The following is an 18,849-nucleotide window of genomic DNA, read 5'->3' as shown; positions in this document are numbered from 1 at the left end:
GGTGCTTCTGGAGGGCTGGGTTGCAGGGGACAGGGTGAAGATCTGGAGCTCGGGTGAAAACTCCAATGTGCTCCTCTGGGCGCCCCAGCCCTATTTATGCTCAGACTCTGAAGGGGCTTGGCTGTACTGATGCGTTTGGGCAATTTGCCGCTTTATGGGCTTGGGGCAGTCAGTCGGGTCCAACGCCTCTCCAGAACGTGCTTTCATGGTGGATTGGCCCGCACCCTCCTCTGTGTAAAGGGAGCCAGCCCCTGGGCTGTAGAAGCACTCAGCACAGTCATCTTCAAAGTGCCTTAGGCACTGGGGAGGAGAGAGAAGGGGGAGGGAGGGAGGAATGGGACCAGGAGAAGGGGAGGGGAAGGGAGGCTAGGTGCTGGGAAAAGGAAGAGAGAGGACCTGTGGGCTGTGTGCGTGTGTGTGTGTGCGCGCGCGCGCGCACCTGCGGGGGGACCCAGGGAAGTCTGAGGTATTAACAAATAACTTCCAGATGTTTCTATTCCATTAGTGGCCAAGGTGCTACAAAGACACAAATCTGGATTTCCCCACCCCCATATGGTCCAGTGGGCTGCCAAGAAACATCTGATTTTTCCTACCATAGCAGCAGTCAGTAGAGATTAAACATTTGTCTTTTATGTCTGTTTCAAGTTTTGAGTTTTCGAACATAGAGAAAACTTGAAAGAGTAGTACAACAAACACCCACAGATCCTTCACTAAGATTCAACAATTTTGAACATTACGGTATATTTACTTTCCCATCTGCCCCACTATTTGACAGGTAAGCTGCAGAAAGCATAGCAGGTCCCTCTTACATACTTCAGCATGTATTTAAGAACAAGGACCGTTTCTTAAGAATAAGAACCATTTTTCACTTACAAGAAAATGAACAATTCTGAAGAATCATTTACTAGCCATTCCAAATTCAGTGTTCTCAATCATCCCAAGAATTTTTGTAGGCTTTATGTGATTTAACTTGTTGTCTATTCCATATATTTTCTATAAACTGGACATTAAGTTGGAAACGCTGGTGGCGTAGAGGTGAAGTGCTACGGCTGCAAACCAAAGGGTCGGCGGTCCGAATCGCCAGGCACTCCTTGGAAACTCTATGGGGGCAGTTCTACTCTGTCCTATAGGGTCGCTATGAGTCAGAACTGACTCAATGGCACTGGGTTTGGTTTTGGGTTTGGACTTTAAGTCTAGAGCTGGGCTGTAGACACATGTGGCTATTTAAACTTAAATTTTAAAGCTAAACAAATTAAAGATATAGTTCCTCAGGTGCCACTAGCCACATTTCAAGTCTTTAATAGCCACACCTGACCAGTGGCTGCCTTATCGGACTGAGCAGATATTGTACGTTTCCACTGTCACAGAAACTTCTATGGGACAGTGCTGTTCTAGAGGGTTAATTGGGTTTAGGTTAAACATTTTTGGGCAGAATACTTCATAAGGGATGCCGAGTAATTCTTAGAGTTAAACCAAACCAAACCAAACAAAAAAACCCAAACCTACTGCTGTTGAGTCGATTCCGACTCATAGCGACCCTATAGGACAGAGTAGAACTGCCCTATACAGTTTCCAAGGAGCACCTGGTGAATTTGAACAGCCGACCTTTTGGTTAGCAGCCGTAGCTCTTAACCACTATGCCACCAGGGTTTCTGTGTATCACATTAGGAAGCACAAAATGTCAAGTTGTCCTACTCCTGGTGATGTTAAATTTGATCACTTGAATACATTTTCCCCTTTGCAATTAGAAAGAATCTCTAGGGAAACATAGGTCCTTTTTTTTGATAAGAGGGCATTTCCTTTTTATTGGACACCGACTATATGTTCATCATTATATGACACAAACTATCTCTAATTCCCACATCAACCATATGAGTTATGTACCATTATCCTCATTTTACAGATGAGAAAACTGAGGCTCAGAGAGGTTAAATGACTTGCTTCAAGTCCCCCAGCTGGTGCCATGCCTTCCTACTTACAAGCTGTGACAACCTGTGGATTTCCTAATCCCTGGGAAAGTTCAAGAAGGTAGAGAAGATTGTTTAGGAGGGGGTATCTGTGAATTTAGGGTTGGGGAGAGTCAGCCTGAGGAAGGTGAGCACAGTCAGAGAGGGCTGGATGGTGGGAACCAGGAGGGGCCAGTCAGGGGTGTGTGTGGCACAAGGGTAATAGGAGCCCGTCTGGGGCTGGAGAAGGATGTAAGCTTGATCTGCATGGCCTTGTGGCTGAGAATTGGAGGAAGTTTTCATCATTTGATATCTGTTTGGTGTATTGTAATTACCGCGATAGATTGTTTTATCTTCTTTTTATCTCCGCTTCTACAGAGCAGGTTCTAGAAAAATTATCTCATAAAGTACAGAGGTTTGAATTAAATTGAAGAGAAGAATGTTATTGTTGTTAGTTGCTGTCAAGTTAATTCTGACTCATGGGGACCCCATGTATGCAGAGTAGACCTGCTCCACAGGGTTTTCAAGGCTGCGACCCTTCAGAAGCAGATTGGTAGGCCTCTGAGTGGGTTCACATCACCAATGTTTTGGCTAGTAGTTGAGTGCTTAACTGTTTGTGCCACCCAGGGCCTCCTTGAAGAGAAGAATAGAGAAGTGAAATGACCCTGTAGTGGTTGCGCCTTAGGGGCAAAGGCAGGTGAAGCAGTCTTGGTGAAGAGAAAAAGGGTGGGGTTGATGGGAAAAGAGAAAACAGCAAAAGAGAGTCGGGTCAGGAGGCAGGACTCTGTGTGTTTGTGCAAAACATTCAGAAGTGGCACCCTGTGACAAGACAAATGTTGGGGTCAAGGACTGTGTCAGCCATCTGGTCATCCAGGAAAGGGTATGGCACGGACTGTCACTTTACATGTTTGAGGTAGCCAGACCAGCACTCCTGAGGCTCTTTGTACCCTCATCCTCAGTTCTGGGCACTGCCCACAATTGAGCAGGGGTGCCCCCAGCAAGCCATCTGGTTGGGTGTCTGGGGAACAGTGCTGAGTCAAGGTTCCTCTCACACACACTTTAGCTTGTCTACCAGTGTAACTCCTTATAAGAACGATATGTGTAAACATGAGCAAATTACTAATGGCTGGCCCTTGCTAAGCAATTTTAAAGAAACAAGAAGCAACTTAAGGGAAGATATAAAGAAATTCAAATGTGATACCATTTGCACTAAAATTCAAGCATTATTAATTGCTAATTTTTTAAAATAATTTTTATTGTGCTTTAAGTGAAAGTTTACAAATCAAGTCAGTCTGTCACATATAAGCTTATATACACCTTACTCCATACTCCCACTTACTCTCCCCCTAATGAGTCAGCCTGCTCTCTCCTTCCAGTCTCTCCTTTCATGACGATTTTGCCAGTTTCTAACCTTCTCTACCCTCCTATCTCCCCTCAGACAGGAGATGCCAACACAGTCTCAAGTGTCTACCTGATACCACTAGCTCACTCTTCAACAGCATCTCTCTCCAGCCCATTGTCCAGTCCCTTCCATGTCTGATGAGTAGCCTTCGGGAATCGTTTCTGTCCTGGGCCCACAGAAGGTTTGGGGACCATGCCCGTCGGGATTCCTCTAGTCACAGTCAGACCATTAAGTATGTTATTTTTATGAGAATTTGGGGTCTGCATCCTACTGATCTCCTGCTCCCTCAGGGGTTCTCTATTGTGCTCCCTGTCAGGGCAGTCATCGGTTGTGGCCGGGCACCAACTAGTTCTTCTGGTCTCAGGATGATGTAGGTCTCTGGTTCATGTGGCCCTTTCTGTCTCTTGGGCTCTTAGTTGTCGTGTGACCTTGGTGTTCTTCATTCTCTTTTGATCCAGGTAGGTTGAGACCAATTGATGCATCTTAGATGGCCACTTGTTAGCATTTAAGACCCCAGACGCCACATTTCAAAGTAGGATGCAGAATGTTTTCATAATAGAATTATTTTGCCAATTGACTTAGAAGTCCCCTTATTAATTGCTAATTTTTGAAGGTTTAAAAGGAAATCCAACCTGTAAGTTTCCTTAGAGTAAAAAAGCCTGGGGGGAGGGATGGAGGGAAGATGAAAAGGGAAGACTTGGCAGCATTGCCACTATATGGCTTTGGCTCTGCCAATGTGTACTTTCTGGTAGCTAAGATTGTTTTTATTGTGAAATATGTCATACACATAAAAGAATGTATAGGTAGTATACCTACCACATTTAGAGAGAAATAACATATGTGTAGTTTAGGGGATTCCTATGTGCCTCCTTCCGATTGTACCCCATTCCTTCCTGGCCCATGAGTGACCCCTTTCTGGATTTGTGTTAGTAATTCCCTTGCTTTTCTTTACAATTTTATAGCCTATGTAAACCAAAAAACCAAACCGACTGCCATCAAGTTGATTCTGACTCATAACGACCCCATAGGGTTTCCAACACTGGTAAATCTCTAAGGAAGCAGACTGCCACGTCTTTCTCCTGTGGAGCTGCTGGTGGTTTTGAACCACCGACCATTTGGTTAGCAGTTGATCGCTTTAACCACTGTGCCATGAAGGTTCCTTCTAATCTATGTATGCATCTCTAAATGATACATTGTTTAGTTTTCCAGTTTTTGAACTTCATATAAATGGGATCATGTTGTATGTATTCTTTTGTGTCTGGTTTCTTTTGTTTATCATTGTTTTCCGTAGCTTTATTGTATTCATTTGCTCTGTGGACTAATTGTACGAACATACTACAGTTTATTCAACTTTCTACCCTGATGGCTTCATGGTTGTTTCCAGAATTCTGTACTATGACCAAAAGTGCCATGAACATTCTTTTCCATGCCTCCTGGTGCATTTGTGCAAGAGTTTTTCTAGGGTATATGATTTTTTTTTTAAATTATGCAAGTAGTACATGTTTAGCATAGAAAAGTATTTTATGATTATTCTTCTAAGCTTAAAAGATAATGACACTTCTTGAGCACTTCATTAACTCATTTAATTTTTAATTTAGTTAACTCATTTAATTTTCACAACTACTCTCTGAGGTTGGTTTTATTATTCCAGTTTTACGGATGAGGAAACTGAAGCTTAGGGAGGATAAGAAATTTGCTTATGTTGTGCAGTTTGGCACTCATAACTGGGTGTGTATGTTCCCAGTAAAAAGGATGAGTTTGTCTCATTGCACTCCCACCTATCCACTGTTGGCCATCAGTAAAGGAATCACAGTAGATGGTATTTATATATAACATAAAAACACTCGCTTGTTCATCCCCTCCCTCTAGATCCCTCTTTGGGGTACTTCAAGGTGCTCTCAGCGTTTAAGGGCAGAGGATGGAGAATTCACCCTTGTCCTTTTTGGGAAGCTCCTATTTTTAAGAGAAAAGCTGGACGTGTACCAAGATCATGAACAAAAATGCAACCCCGGCAACATACCAATGAGTACAAATGCTTTGTTCATGAATATATACGAAGGGCTTGGCACATAGTAGATGCTTAATAAACATTTGTTGAATGAATGAAATGAGTACCAGTTGCATATTAAGTGCTGAGTAATGGAGCCATCAAAGCTTGGTGGTTAATTGTGCAAAGCTTTCTGGTAGGGTGGGGTGGGAAGGGGGTGAAGACCAGATGAAGCATGCCAGAGGGTGGCCATTCCTGGGGATGGGATGGGGAGGCATTCTTGGCTGAGGCCTGAAGGAGGGAAGGAGATGTGTCCTTGACTGAAGAGAAGTCCTTGACCTGAGCTGTGATGGGATTGTGGGGAAAGCCAGACAATTTGGGGAAGAACCCTGAAAGCCTTGGGCAGAGTGGAGACCGGGGGTAGGGTTGGGGAAGGAAAGAGAAAAGAGGATGGGGAGGAAGATTTATAGGGAGAAGGGAGCTAGGGGAGATGCTGTGGTCTCAGATTCTATTACTTTCAGAGCAACTTAGAAAAAAAAGGAAAGGAGACTTGGCTGGGAGGCAAGGAGAAAGGGAGGGAGAGGAGATTGGGAAGACAGTGAAGAGGAGGGAAGCGGAAGACTGGGGGAAAAGTGGGGAGAAGACCCAGGGGAACATGGTGAGGGGGCCCTCTGGGTAGAAGAGCAAAGGCGGAGGAGGTTGATGGGGGGAGGGACGCAACACTGAAGGCCAGTCATAGACCTGCTCAAAGAGGAGGGCAGCCTTAGCTCCAGCTTTATGGAAATTAGCCTTCCCAAGACAGGAACGTGGGTGGACAGGCAGGGCCCCAAGCTGTTAATCAGCAGGTCAGCTGGGTTAGTGGGATGGGCCTCACCAGGGGACGGGTTCTTGAGTCAGGCCCCAGCCCCTCCCAGGCTCCCCACAAGAGGCTTTGGTCCTTTTGTCCAATGGGACTTCCTTCTGCTGGTTTCTGAGGAGGCAGAGCTCTGACTAATGTCTTTCAACTCACCAACCCAAATGTCCTGGGGGGCTGGACCTGAGGTCAGCTCCCGCATCAGCAATGTGAGTGCTGTGTAGACAGCCACCCTCCCACTCCATCAATTTCCTCCACTGGAACCTGGCCTGCACCTGATTTCTGTAAACAGGAAGCATGCACTGCGATGTTATAAATGGCACGGCTCCTTGGATACCTGCAAGCCCAGCATGGAGATGTGTTGGTATTCTCCAGATGTAGAGCTCACAAGCTGTCTCCCAGCCAGCTGCACAGAGCAGAGTCCCAGGGAGGACACTGGCCCTGCTCCCAAGGCCTCCATCCTGGCTGGCTTTCCCTCTCCTCTCCACCTTCACAGCGTCTCATGATCCTTCCACTCCTGCAAGTCCCTCAGAGGCCCCTGCTATCCACCCCTGGCCCTGTCTCACACTTTCCCTCTGCCTGAAATACCTCCATGTACATCTTTTCACCAACAGTGCCTCCTTACTAAAGACTGTCTCATCCTTTCCAGGAAGCCTTCCTTACCTTTCCCATCAGGCTGGCTGTTTTTCACATTGCCCGAGAATGGACACTTTCAGCAGACTTTGCATCCCTGGGCATCTGATGATACATTCTCAAGGCAGCCTTCTTTAGACTTCTGGCCTTTCTCAGGAATGTGGGTCTGTCTTCCTTGCCAGACTGGAAGCTCCAGAACCCATATGTCATTACGGCCCTCCTCCCTCCAAAATTAAGACAGGGCTCAGCATATCATTCACAGAATCTCTGAATCCCACAACTGGAAGATGTTATCTAGTCTAACTGATCACCCAGCTTGGGGAATCTGCCTTAGAACATTCTACATAGCAGCAGGATGAAGTGAGCCTTGAACAAGAACTTCCTAATGTTAAACCACATGTTTTTCCTTTTCTTTCCAATCACCCCTTGAAGGGAGATCCGCTTGGGCCCAAAGAAGAGAATCTGATCTCCAATCTCTTATTTCTCTTTTATATGAAGCTTCCCTAAGCAGGAGAGATGCCACAAGTTCCTTTAGGAAACCATGATTACACATGTTCCAACTTCCATCTGTCCAGCCGCAGTGAAATATTGCCTTCTCTTGCTCCCTTTGGAGCTTCATTACGCATGGATGGATTATTGAGGACATGTCTCCACCTTCAACCCTGGCTATTGGCCAGTCAGAAGGTTTCATGATCAGTCAAAAAGCAGGATGAGTAGGCATGTCATTGTTTGATTTATGATTGAGGATTTCTGATAAGACCAAGTAAGAATTACAAAATTATGAATTATTCAGTTTCCAGACCTTTTTGATTATCCAAGCCTCTCTTCTCACCTGTAGAATGGCTGTCCAAGAATTCATGACATTTTCCGTTTTTCTAAAAGGAGAGATTCAGGTTGGGTTTTCCCTGGCGACAATTAGGCTGGAGTGGTGAGTCAGGGAGGGACATTTGTTTTGGGCCCTTTTTCAGGATAAGAGGGAATAACTACAGCTCTTGGGCTGGCCCCATAGTGGAATAACAGTAGATAACATTTATTGAGCATTGCTGTGTGCCAGGTGCTGTGTTAAACATTGTCTATGGATTATTACATTTAAATTTTCTACTAGTCCTTTAAGACAGGCGCCATCAGTGAAAACTGAACACAGATAGTTTAGGGATGTGGGTAGGCATAGCTCTACCTCCTCATCAACAATACCTACTAATATTATTACATATTTACAATGTGTCAGGCTCTGTTTTAAGTGCTTTACATGGTTTAATTCTTTTAATCCTTACAACAACTTTATGAGGTGAGTGCCATTATTATCCCCATTTTACAATTCATAAAATGAGGCACAGAGAGGTTAAGTAACTTGCCTGAGGCTACACAGCTAGAAAGTGGTAGAACTGGAATTCAAAATCAGGCATTTTGGAATCTGGGCCTGTGCTCTTAACCACTATTTCATATATTTAAACTCTTTTTAGTTACAGCCATTAAACCCACCAAACCAAACCCACTGCCATTGAGTCAATTCTGATTCATAGCGACCCTAATAAGAAATAATTTTATGAAGGACTGAGTACACACATAAATATGCACCACATACAATTAGAGCAAAAAATGTCATGAAACGATAGTTATTCTTGCTAAATATCATTCACCCTGATATTTTCTATTCTGTTCTACTTTGATTTTGTTATATGCTTGATTCCGTTAGTGGGTCACAACCTGAAGTCTGAAAAATGCTGCCCCACAGCCTACTGCCTTTCAATGGCAATACTAAGGCACATGTGCAATATATTTAGGAGTTTACTGAGCATCAGCACATCTCTGTAAATTCCCACAGTAGCATTTGGAGGGAAAGTCTTAACCCAGAAGTGAGGTGCCTTGCCCCAGTCACGTAGAGCTTGTCAGGGGAACAGTCTTGGTTCCTATCCAGGGCTTTTGAGTTCAATGCCCACACTACACCCACTGGATGGATGACTTACACCAATACTGATCTGTTCTGTCATGTTTCAAGGTCACTAACAAACTGTTGTGCAGGGAGCAGAGTTGCAAGGTGTGCATAGCATGGAAAGCAGCAGGGACTCAGGAGGTGATTGCAAGGGACTGGACGCTCTCCTAATACTGCTCTATCTGGCTTTCATATTCTGAGCGCAATGCTGTACAGTCCCATAATAGTGGTGCCCACCCTGGGCCTTATGGACCCTAGAGGAGACAGTGTACTGAGGTGAAATCCAGACATGAAATCCTTGTTTGGGGCCTTGTTGGGCATGGTTTAGCTTTCTTGTGGCCAGAGAGCCAGAATATGCCCTCCTAGGCCTCATGGACACTCTGAAGGAGGAAATGCCTCCTGTTAGCACAAGCTGACCACATTGGTCCTAACGAACTGGCCTACGGACTGGTGTGTGCGCAAATGAGGTGGGTGAGTGTGTACATGTGTGAGAGTTTTGAGAAATTGTGTGTAGGAAGACCTGCATGTAAAAGCATGGTGAGAGAGAGGCGGAGAGAGAGGGGAAGTGGGGGAGAGAGGGGAGAAAGGAGGGGAGCGAGAAAGGGGAAGAGAAGGGGAGGGGGGAGAAAGAAAGAGGGAGAGAGGAGGGACAGAGAGAAAGGGAGAGAGAGAGAGGGAATAGACTGAGTGTAAGTGATTTGGGAGCCGGAGTGGGTGTGTTGGGTCTGTGTATGAATGATTAAGTTAGAGGTAGCGTAAGTGTGGCGATTTTGGGTGCATAAAGAGTACCTTAGGGTCAGGGAAACCACCAAGCGCACCCCAAGTTTGGCATCGTCTTCTGTAGATCTCTACGCTCGCCAGCGTTCCTGGCCCAGTCCAATCAGCACCATGGACAGCGGCGGTGACCTCATCAAACTGGGCGCAGCTGGAGGAACAGGGGCCCCGCGCCTTCTCCTACCCCCGGTCCAACCTGAGTCACTCCCCATTCAGTCCCCAAGCCCTCAGTTTCTCCATCATTACTGGGGAGATTGGGGTGGGGGAGGAGGGTGATGAGGTGGTCCTTTGAAGAAGAAAATTGTGCAGTTTAGGGAGAAGGGCCATAAACACCTGGCTACATCTGGCCTCAATTAAGTACATTAAGGGATGAGCGACAGCAGTTAAGCAACCCAAGCCCATAAAGACGACTAATTGCTCCTGACCCCGTGGTCGCTGCGCAGTCCGGCTCCCCACATATATAAAAGGCCCACAGAGGTCCAAGGAGGAAACACCTGACGCCTCCACTGCACCCTCCATTAGCACTTCTCCCTCCTCAGAGCCTCCCGTCCCCGAAAGAAGAACCATGACTTGTGGATCTTATTGTGGCCGCGCCTTCAGCTGCGCCTCTGCCTGCGCGCCCCGGGCCGGCCGCTGCTGCATCACCGCCGCCCCCTACCGCGGCGTCTCCTGCTACCGCGGCCTCACTGGGGGCTTCGGCAGCCGCAGCGTCAGCGGGGGCTTCCGCGCCGGCTCCTACGGCCGCAGCTTCGGCTACCGCTCTGGCGGTGTGGCCGGGCTCAGTGCCCCCTGCATCACTACCGTGTCCGTCAATGAGAGCCTGCTCACGCCCCTCAACCTGGAGATCGACCCCAACGCCCAGTCCGTGAAGCAGGAGGAGAAGGAGCAGATCAAGAACCTCAACAGCAGGTTTGCTGCCTTCATTGACAAGGTGGGTGCCCTTGCTCACACTCTTCCTGAACCCTCACCCATGTGCAGGGCTCAAGCTGTGCACTGATGGGTGAGACAGAGTCAGAAAGATCTCTGATTGTGGGCACTCCCACTCTGATGGGAAAGATAGACAGTCAGACAGTCCCCAAAGGGCACTTCCACAAGACCCAGAAAGACACAGCTGAGAGCTCAGATACGCAGAGCTTGTGTAGTAAAAGCGTGACCAGGGTGCTCTGGGGCACAAGCCAGAGTTCAGTTGGAGGAGGAATGAGACTATTGCTTTGGAAACCAGAGAAGTTTCAGCAGCCCGAGGCTGAGTACTGTGCTCTCTCTGGGGGGTGGGGTGGACTGGCTGTCAGATGGAACGGGAAGAGGCCAGGGTAGCTTAGCTCTCCTCTAGATGGCCTGTAACATCTTCTCCCTGGTACTCACCCCCTAGAAACCCATTCTGTGATCTGAGCCTGGGTGCTTTGTCTGTGAGAGTGCCTTGTTGCAGGGTGAAGGAGCAGAGCTCTTCTTCTGGTTCCTGGCCTGCTTCCTGTCACTTGGACTCATCAGGCGGGGATAGTTTAGCTCACCTGAGAACAGGAACTGATGTTCCCCAGCCCTTTGCTAAGTTGGAAAATCCAGACATAGATCATGATCAGGAAATCCAGAAGCTGCCTTTTCTCCCACTGTCTATCTCTGCCTAATCACTTCTGAGCTCCAGGTTTGGGAAGAATTTACCTTAGCACGACCAATCCCAAAGTTGGCTTTAGGGCACCAGAAGTCATCTGACTCCTCCTTCCACCCCATGGCAGGTGCGCTTCCTGGAGCAGCAGAACAAGCTGCTGGAGACCAAGTGGCAGCTCTACCAGAACCGCAGATGCTGTGAGAGCAACCTGGAGCCTCTGTTCAATGGCTACATCGAGACACTGAGGCGGGAGGCCGAGTGCGTGGAGGCCGACAGCGGGAGACTGGCCTCTGAGCTCAACCACGTGCAGGAGGTGCTGGAGGGCTACAAGAAGAGGTGAGTGCAGCAGGGAGTAGGGCTTGGGCATAGGAAATGAGCTGAGGTTAAAGCAGGACATATTTGGATTAAACAATAATAAGAATTTCCAAGGGGGGTGAGTTGTCACACCAGCCAGGTTGACTGTGGTACAGGGCCTTTTCTTTTGTGGAATTCTTGCCCAGATGCCTGCCTAACAGTAGGGCTGTGATTGCCCTAGAGATTTCTCTGTATTACTTCAGCCTTCTCTTCTATAAGCTAAAACACTTCAGCAGCTTTCCCCTCTGAAACTTGGGGGAGGAGGCTTCCATAGCCTCAGGGGCCTTCTTGTCCTGCCTCTTCAGGCTCTCTACACCTGTAGCACCTGGATCAGCTATGAGCCCCAGGGTCACTCGAGAATGACAGGTGCCAGAACTTTGTGTGCCCCACCACCTTGGGTGCTGAGTTTTGAGGGTCCCTTTGCCCTAGAGGCCCCTGTGCCTGAGCTAGGACTGACACCCAGGTCAGGGAAGGCTGGGCTGCACCGTCTGAGAGACATGTGGCTGGGAGCTGAGTCTTTAGGTGCCTCCTGAGGGGACTCGGGCAGCCTTGGGAATAGGATGGAGTTCTCAAAAGATTAGCTACCTGCATTCTCTCATTCAAACCGGAGAGAAAATCACAGAACATATCAAATCCAACCAGAAAGGACTTACCAGGGCCGCCAGGGGCCCAGCTGCATTGGGTGGATCCTAGTGTTGCCTCCATCACTGGTACGAAGTAGAGGGGATTCCATGGAGACCTGCCCTCCATGACCTCGCCTCTCTGCTCTCTTATCTGTCGCAGGTATGAGGAGGAAGTTTCCCTGAGAGCTACAGCTGAGAATGAGTTTGTGGCTCTGAAGCAGGTGAGTAACATGGGAGTGGGAAGCACAGACACGAGGGATCTCATAATGACAACCTATTTTGGGGGAGACCTCAAAATGGGGTACAATGACATTTGTAAATTAGGATGGGAAATTCTCAGAGAGTCGGCTCATTGAATGGTGCATCCAGGGCTTCGACAAAGGGCAATATCCTTGAAATATACCCTAGCACCCTATCCTGGGGCACAGGGGGTGGCCGGGTTGACCTCCAATGCCCTGCTCTGCTTCAGAGGTTGTGATCTCTGGCTGGAGTCCCATGGAAGTATGGCTGGTTCCGTATCTCTGTTGAGGAACAATATCCTGTCTAGTGTTCTGGGAAGTCTGAGCAAGAGGAAGGGGCACAGTCCCAGGGCATGAGGGAGAATGGAGCAGAACCAGGAGTGGCCAAGTGGAGTCTTGGAGGACTGCTGGGGGGAGAGGGAAGGGGTCAAAGTGGCAGATCTGGGGTATTTACTTTGGTCAGGCTTCCTGGAACCCAAACAAAACAAAACCCACTGCCGTCAAGTTGATTCTGACCCGTAGTGACCCTATAGGATAGAGTAGAACTGCCCCGGTAGGGTTCCCAAGGCTGTAAATCTTTACGGAAGCAGACTGCCACATCTTTCTCCCGAGGAGTGGTTGGTGGGCTTGAACTGCCAAATTTTTGGTTAGTAGTGGAGTGCTTTAACCACTGCACCACAAGGCTCCTCCTTCTTGGAACAGGAAAGGGTGAAAAGGAGTGATGGGAGGTCAAGATGTCTCAGGTAGGAGGGATGAAAGGCTTATGAGCCATCTTTAAGGCAAAAGAGGTTTGTTCCGGGAAGGGGAAGAAGTTGATCAGAAGGTAAAGAGGTGGGATGGGAACAGGAATCAGGGAATTCTTTTCCCCTGGCCTCCATATAGTGGGTTAGAGGAGAAAGGAGTTTGGGGGCATGATCACCAGGGGTCCTTTGAACTCAAACACTCCTCACTCTTTCAGGACGTGGACTGTGCCTACATTCGCAAGTCAGACCTGGAAGCCAATGCAGAGTCTTTGACCCAGGAGATTGACTTCCAGCGGCGACTGTATGAGGAGGTGAGGGAATGTGGCCCAGACAGAAACCCAGCAGGAGGCCTTAGAAGACAGGGCTTGATGGGGACGACAGGGATTTGGGCAGGGGGGTGCTGTCTGAAGGGGCATGGCCTGGGGACCAGGAGGGGCTGCGAAGATTAGGTACAGGCCGTAGTGGATACGGCTGTGGTTTAAACAAGCTTCTACCATCCTCTACCTCTCATAGGAATTCCAGGTCCTCTCTGCCCAAATCTCTGATACTTCAGTCATTGTCAAGATGGACAACAGCAGGGATCTGAACTTGAACAGCATCATCGCCGAGATCAAGGCTCAGTACGACGACATTGCCAGCCGCAGCCGGGCTGAGGCTGAGTCCTGGTACCGCAGCAAGGTGAGTGACACAGGGACACCTGCCTCCTCACATGGCAGTGGGAGAGATCCAAGTATGTGCTGGAAAAGTCTTCTTTAGTTTGGGGATCCTGAAGCCTGAGACACTTGTAGAGGGTCCCTCTCCAGAGATGTGTAAGGGTGGGGCAGACAGCCCTCATTGGGGTGGCACAGGCAGGACTGCGGTGTGTGGTTAAGCAGACTGAGCACTGTACAACCCGCGCAATCATTCCTGGTATCCTGATGAGCATCTCTGCTTTCCCACAGTGCGAGGAGATAAAGGCCACGGTGGCCAGGCACGGGGAGAGCCTGCGCCGCACCAGGGAGGAGATCAATGAGCTGAACCGTGTGATCCAGAGGCTGACGGCTGAGATTGAGAATGCCAAGTCCCAGGTATGGGTCAGCCCATGCCCAAGACCAGAGAGGCTGGGGCCTCCCCACGGTCACCCAGCCAGTGTGTGCACGATCTGCATCTCCCCATTCATTCTCCATGCTGTTTACATGACTAGAGTCCCTAGTAGTGGTCACTCAGGGAGACCCAAGGGATAAAGGAGAGAAGGCCCTGTTCCTGGGTTGTTTGTCCCTGGCTGCGTGGGAAAAACCGACAAATCCAGGAAATGGCCAAAGACCCAGGGACCATAACCCATCTTGTTCTCTTCTGGGCCCCCAGAATTCCAAGCTGGAGGCTGCAGTGACCCAAGCTGAGCAGCAGGGCGAGGCGGCCCTCAACGATGCCCGCTGTAAGCTGGCTGGGCTGGAGGAGGCCCTGCAGAAGGCCAAGCAGGACATGGCCTGCCTGCTGAAGGAGTACCAGGAGGTGATGAACTCCAAGCTGGGCCTGGACATTGAGATCGCCACCTACAGGCGCCTGCTGGAGGGCGAGGAGCAGAGGTGGGTAACTAGCCAGTTTTCTTTCCCAGCCTTGCCTGGGTTCTCAGTGTGCCCTGGCCCTCACATTCTGGCACCACTCAACTTTTGTTTCCAATCCTCCCTCTCCTGCAACTGGACAGATAATTTCAGTAAGTCTTTGAGTACTGTTTCTATTCCCATCTGAGTCTCACAGACTGGATTTTGGCTTGGAGTCTTTTGCAAACCACAAATCTATCTCTTGGAGTCAGGAGTCAGGCTGAAGTCATCCCTGTCCCTGAGAAGCTCCACTCTAGGCTTGGGGCCACCTTCTCTGGGCAGAACTTCCTTACCTCTGGCTTCCTCAGTTCTCCTCTCACAACTCTTCTAGGCCTCAGCCCTCTAGGAGTTCAGATTTATCCCATAATGATGGCTTCAGTTAGGGGATTTCATCAGCTCACCCTTATCTATTCTAATGATTCCCCTTAAGTGGTCTCCTACTGCAGCAAGTGGGACTGAGATTAAACAGCAGGGATCTTGTCCCTTGACGTGGGTATATATGGGAGTATCCAGGGGGCATCCTGTGTGCTGGAGAGATGGGGACACCCAACACACTCAAGTAAATGCATCAGAGAACTCAGAGACACTGGGTATTATTAGCAAAGAATTCTGGGAGGAGTTTTTCAAGCTGAATTTGAAAGTTGGAGAAACACTTGGAGGTAGCACTGGAAGCTGATGGGCTCAGCTCTCCATCACACAGAGTCCTTGGAGTGAAGCCAGCAGGAAACCTGGGCATGGGGTGGTTAGATGGTGGGCTCCGGATTTTTCTCTTATCTGCTGCTGATATCCCTTTGCACTGTGATCTCAGGGGGACCCAAGATCGTTTCCCTTAGGGAGACAGTGTTGTGTGGGAAGGACACGTGGGCTGGGCTGGAGTTAAGTGAACTTTGTTATAGCCCTGCCTCTCTCATTGGTTTTCTCCTCTTTGTGGGACTCCGTTTCCCCATCTGTCAAATGGAGGAATTGGTGTAGACAGCCTTTGAGCGTGTTCCAGTTTTGAAATCCCATTCATCACGCATCAGTCATTTACTGAGCCCGCACTGTTTTAGGCACCGCTGGTTCTGCAGTGTGGCAAAGAACAGACCAAACCTCTGGCCCTCTGAAGCCTACGTTCTACTGACACCAATCAGACCAGATTTGGGGAGTTCAGCCTGGTGCCCCTCATATGCATGTACAGTTCAGTGAGCACCGATATAGAAGCAGTAGCAGCTCACATTTCCCAAGTGCTCTCTGTGTGCCAGGCACTAAGCACTTTACATGCATTCTTTGATTTAATTCTCCTAAGTAGAATTGCACGATGAGGAAACCTAAGCTGGGACAGGTTAACATCCTGGCTGGAGATAGCATAGCTAATAAGGGGTTGGAGTGCACAGAACCCACGTGGTGACCAGGAGCTACCTTGGCTTCTGAATTAGTCAGGTGATTGCCCCTTCCCCTCAGCTAGTGCCGGGAAGGACAGCTTTGGTTCTCACCTTCCACCTCAACCTCGTGGTCCAGGGACTTTTCCCCAGTACTGACCCCTCCTTTTTCTTTTCCCAACAGGCTGTGTGAGGGTGTTGGCGCTGTGAATGTCTGTAAGTAGTCCGAGCCCTCCCCCATCTCCAGTGGGGGTGGTCTGGGAGGGCATTTTCACTTGTCGCAGTGCCCGCCTGGCTGGGATGTGCCTGATGCATGCCGCTGCCTGTTCTCCCCCATTCAGGCGTCAGCAGTTCCCGCGGTGGTGGCATCGTCTGTGGCGATCTCTACACCTCCAGTACTGCCCCTGTTGTCATCCAAGGCGTCTCCAGTGCCCCCAGCAACAGCAACGTGGTGGTGAGCACCACCAATGCCTGTGCCCCCTCCTCTGGGGCCAGTGCCTGCCGTGTTAGCTGTAAGAGATGCTAGGAGGCTGCAGCCTCAGCGAGCGGGCGTCACTGTCACCCTCCACCCAGCCAGGACCTCATGCAACTGGAATGCACCTCCCGCTGCCACAAGCCCTGCCAGCCTCCCAAGAACCAGTCGCCAGATGTGTACTTTCTCATACCCTGTCTATCTGCTCCCCTCTGTCCTGGGGAGGCTGGGCCTCTTTCTGTAGCCTTTCCCAGTAGTCAATTTGTTGTGTTGATGACTCTCTTTTTCTTCCACCTTCTGTTATTTGCTCCTGCCTGATACCTTCGCTCAAGCTTGGGGGAAGAGGGCGGGGCCCCCCCCAAATCTCCCTGTCTGCTCCTCCTGAAATCTGCCAGCATGCTTCTGCCTGTGGAATGGAGATGGGGAACATCGATGGTGGTTTTTCTGTAACTCTGTGGGGGACATGATCTGTGAGAAAGGAGAGTGCCCCCACCCTTCCAGGGCTGTCTGCAGAAGCTTCTAGAAAGCCAATGACTCAACTGCATGTTTGCCTTTGTTTCACTCTGTGTTTCCAATAAACTAATTGTAGCTAATCAAACCTGGTGCCTCAGAGTCTTGGAAATGCCAGTGCTTCCCTGTGATAGGTAGTCCCTGCCAGCGATTTCCTCAGGACCTCTCCATCTCCCTAGTTATTTTTCAGTAGGTGAAAATGACTGCAGTAGATGCTGCCCATGTGGCCTTGAGCAACACAAGCCTTGGCGTAAACAACGGAAGGCTCCCGGAGGCAGGGAATCTTGTGGGGGTCAAGGACTAACCTAGACCAAGGTTTCCTAACTTCAGCACTATTGACATTTTGGGAAGAATAGTTTGTTTGTTGCAGGACTGTCCTGTGCCTTGCAGGATGTTTAGAGACATTCTTGGCCTCTACCCACTAGATACCAGTAGCACCGCCCCCCAGTTGTGACAACCAAGGATGTCTTTAGATGTTGCCAAATGTCTTCTAGGGGTTCTCAGCGGGGCGATTTTGCCTCTGATAGGCATTCCCGGAGGGGGAAACTGCATGAGGAAAGGTGTGGAGGTAAGAATGAAAGACAGGCATGTGAGAAAGGCAGAGTGGGGAGAGGAAGAGCATTGGGATGAGTGTCAGGAGGATTGGGTTTCTAGTTCAGAGTCCTGTCTTGTATCTGCCATTTAACAAATGTGTGACCATGGGCAAGTAACTTCCACCCTCTGAGCTTCAGTGTCCTTGGCTGTAGAATGAGGGAAGTTGGACAGTATTCGTAAGGTCCCTCCCAGATCTCTAAGTGAGACAATGTGTTTGAAAGGGTTTTGTTAATGCAGCCCCATGGATGAATGCTGGTTTAGCCATTTCCTAGTTCTGTAATTGTGGGCAAGTTACTAATTCTTGCTGAACTTTGGCTTCCTCATTTGTAAAATGGAAGAGTGCTACACTGCTGGATGGTAGGGAGGTATTCAGATATGCATTGTTGCATAACAAACCATTTTGAAAGGTAGAAGCTTAAACCAATAAGTTATTTTTTCTCATGATTTTGTCAGTTGACAGGGAAGTTCTTCTTTAAATGATGTTGTTTAGGTGCTAGGATGGCTGGAAGTTCGGAAATGGCTTTACTCACATGGCTGGATATAGTACTGGATTTGGGACTCAGCTGGGATGGTTGGCCAGGGTGTATCAGTCAGGGTCCAATCAGATGACAGCAATTTGAGCAGAAGTTTAATATAAAGAATTATTAACTGTGACAGGGAATTGGAGTAATGAGGAATTGGTTGATAAAAAACATAAGCTCTGAATAATATAGGTGCTGCAGCTATAAGGAGCAGCTCCTACCCCTAGCCCTGAGATAGACGACCCAAGGAAGAGGACCCCCCCTTTGGCTGAGATCCAGAAAACTCATGGCTCATGGTAGACAAGTCACTATGGTGCTGTACTGGCAGAACTTACTAGAAACTCATCCTCTAGAACTTATCAGGAATCTACTTTCTAGGCTGATAGGGAAAGCTGTTCAAGGAGAGATGCCTCCATCCCAAAGCCACCTGAGAAAAGTACTGGGTTAGGTGGCTGGCCACAGAATGGTGCTGACCACTGGGCTCTGCTTGATCTGTAGGAGCTGGGCATTGTAGGAGCTGTCTGCCTTGCAGGAGCTGAGTGCTGGAGAATCTGTTGGTGCTGTAGCAGCCTGCCAAGAGGAGCACACTGTAACCAGGAAGAAACAGTGCTCTCTACTGACAAGGCTTAACATCGTGCCAGTAGACAAATGAAAAATATTTAATGGGCCCACCTCCACTTTCACTGAGCAGGCAATGAAGGATAATTTTGGAGCTGAGAAGCAA

The 18,849-nt window shown here is 48.9% G+C and overlaps 1 protein-coding gene across 1 annotated transcript; it reads left to right on the top strand.

Annotated features, from left to right (window-relative positions):
* Nucleotides 1–10,093: 10,093 nt before the first annotated feature.
* Nucleotides 10,094–17,287, top strand: LOC100655979 (keratin, type II cuticular Hb6). Its single transcript, XM_064284192.1, has 9 exons — nt 10,094–10,459; nt 11,259–11,467; nt 12,269–12,329; nt 13,306–13,401; nt 13,604–13,768; nt 14,032–14,157; nt 14,435–14,655; nt 16,213–16,244; nt 16,370–17,287. The coding sequence occupies exons 1-9, from the start codon at nt 10,094–10,096 to the stop codon at nt 16,552–16,554; spliced, it is 1,461 nt and encodes a 486-aa protein (XP_064140262.1). The 3' UTR covers nt 16,555–17,287.
* Nucleotides 17,288–18,849: the final 1,562 nt, after the last annotated feature.

Source organism: Loxodonta africana, chromosome 4, assembly GCF_030014295.1.
Source record: "Loxodonta africana isolate mLoxAfr1 chromosome 4, mLoxAfr1.hap2, whole genome shotgun sequence".
In the NCBI taxonomy this organism is placed as follows: Eukaryota; Metazoa; Chordata; class Mammalia; order Proboscidea; family Elephantidae; genus Loxodonta; species Loxodonta africana.
The sequence above is the reverse complement of the archived record's forward strand: the minus strand, read 5'-3'. Positions and strand labels throughout refer to the sequence as shown.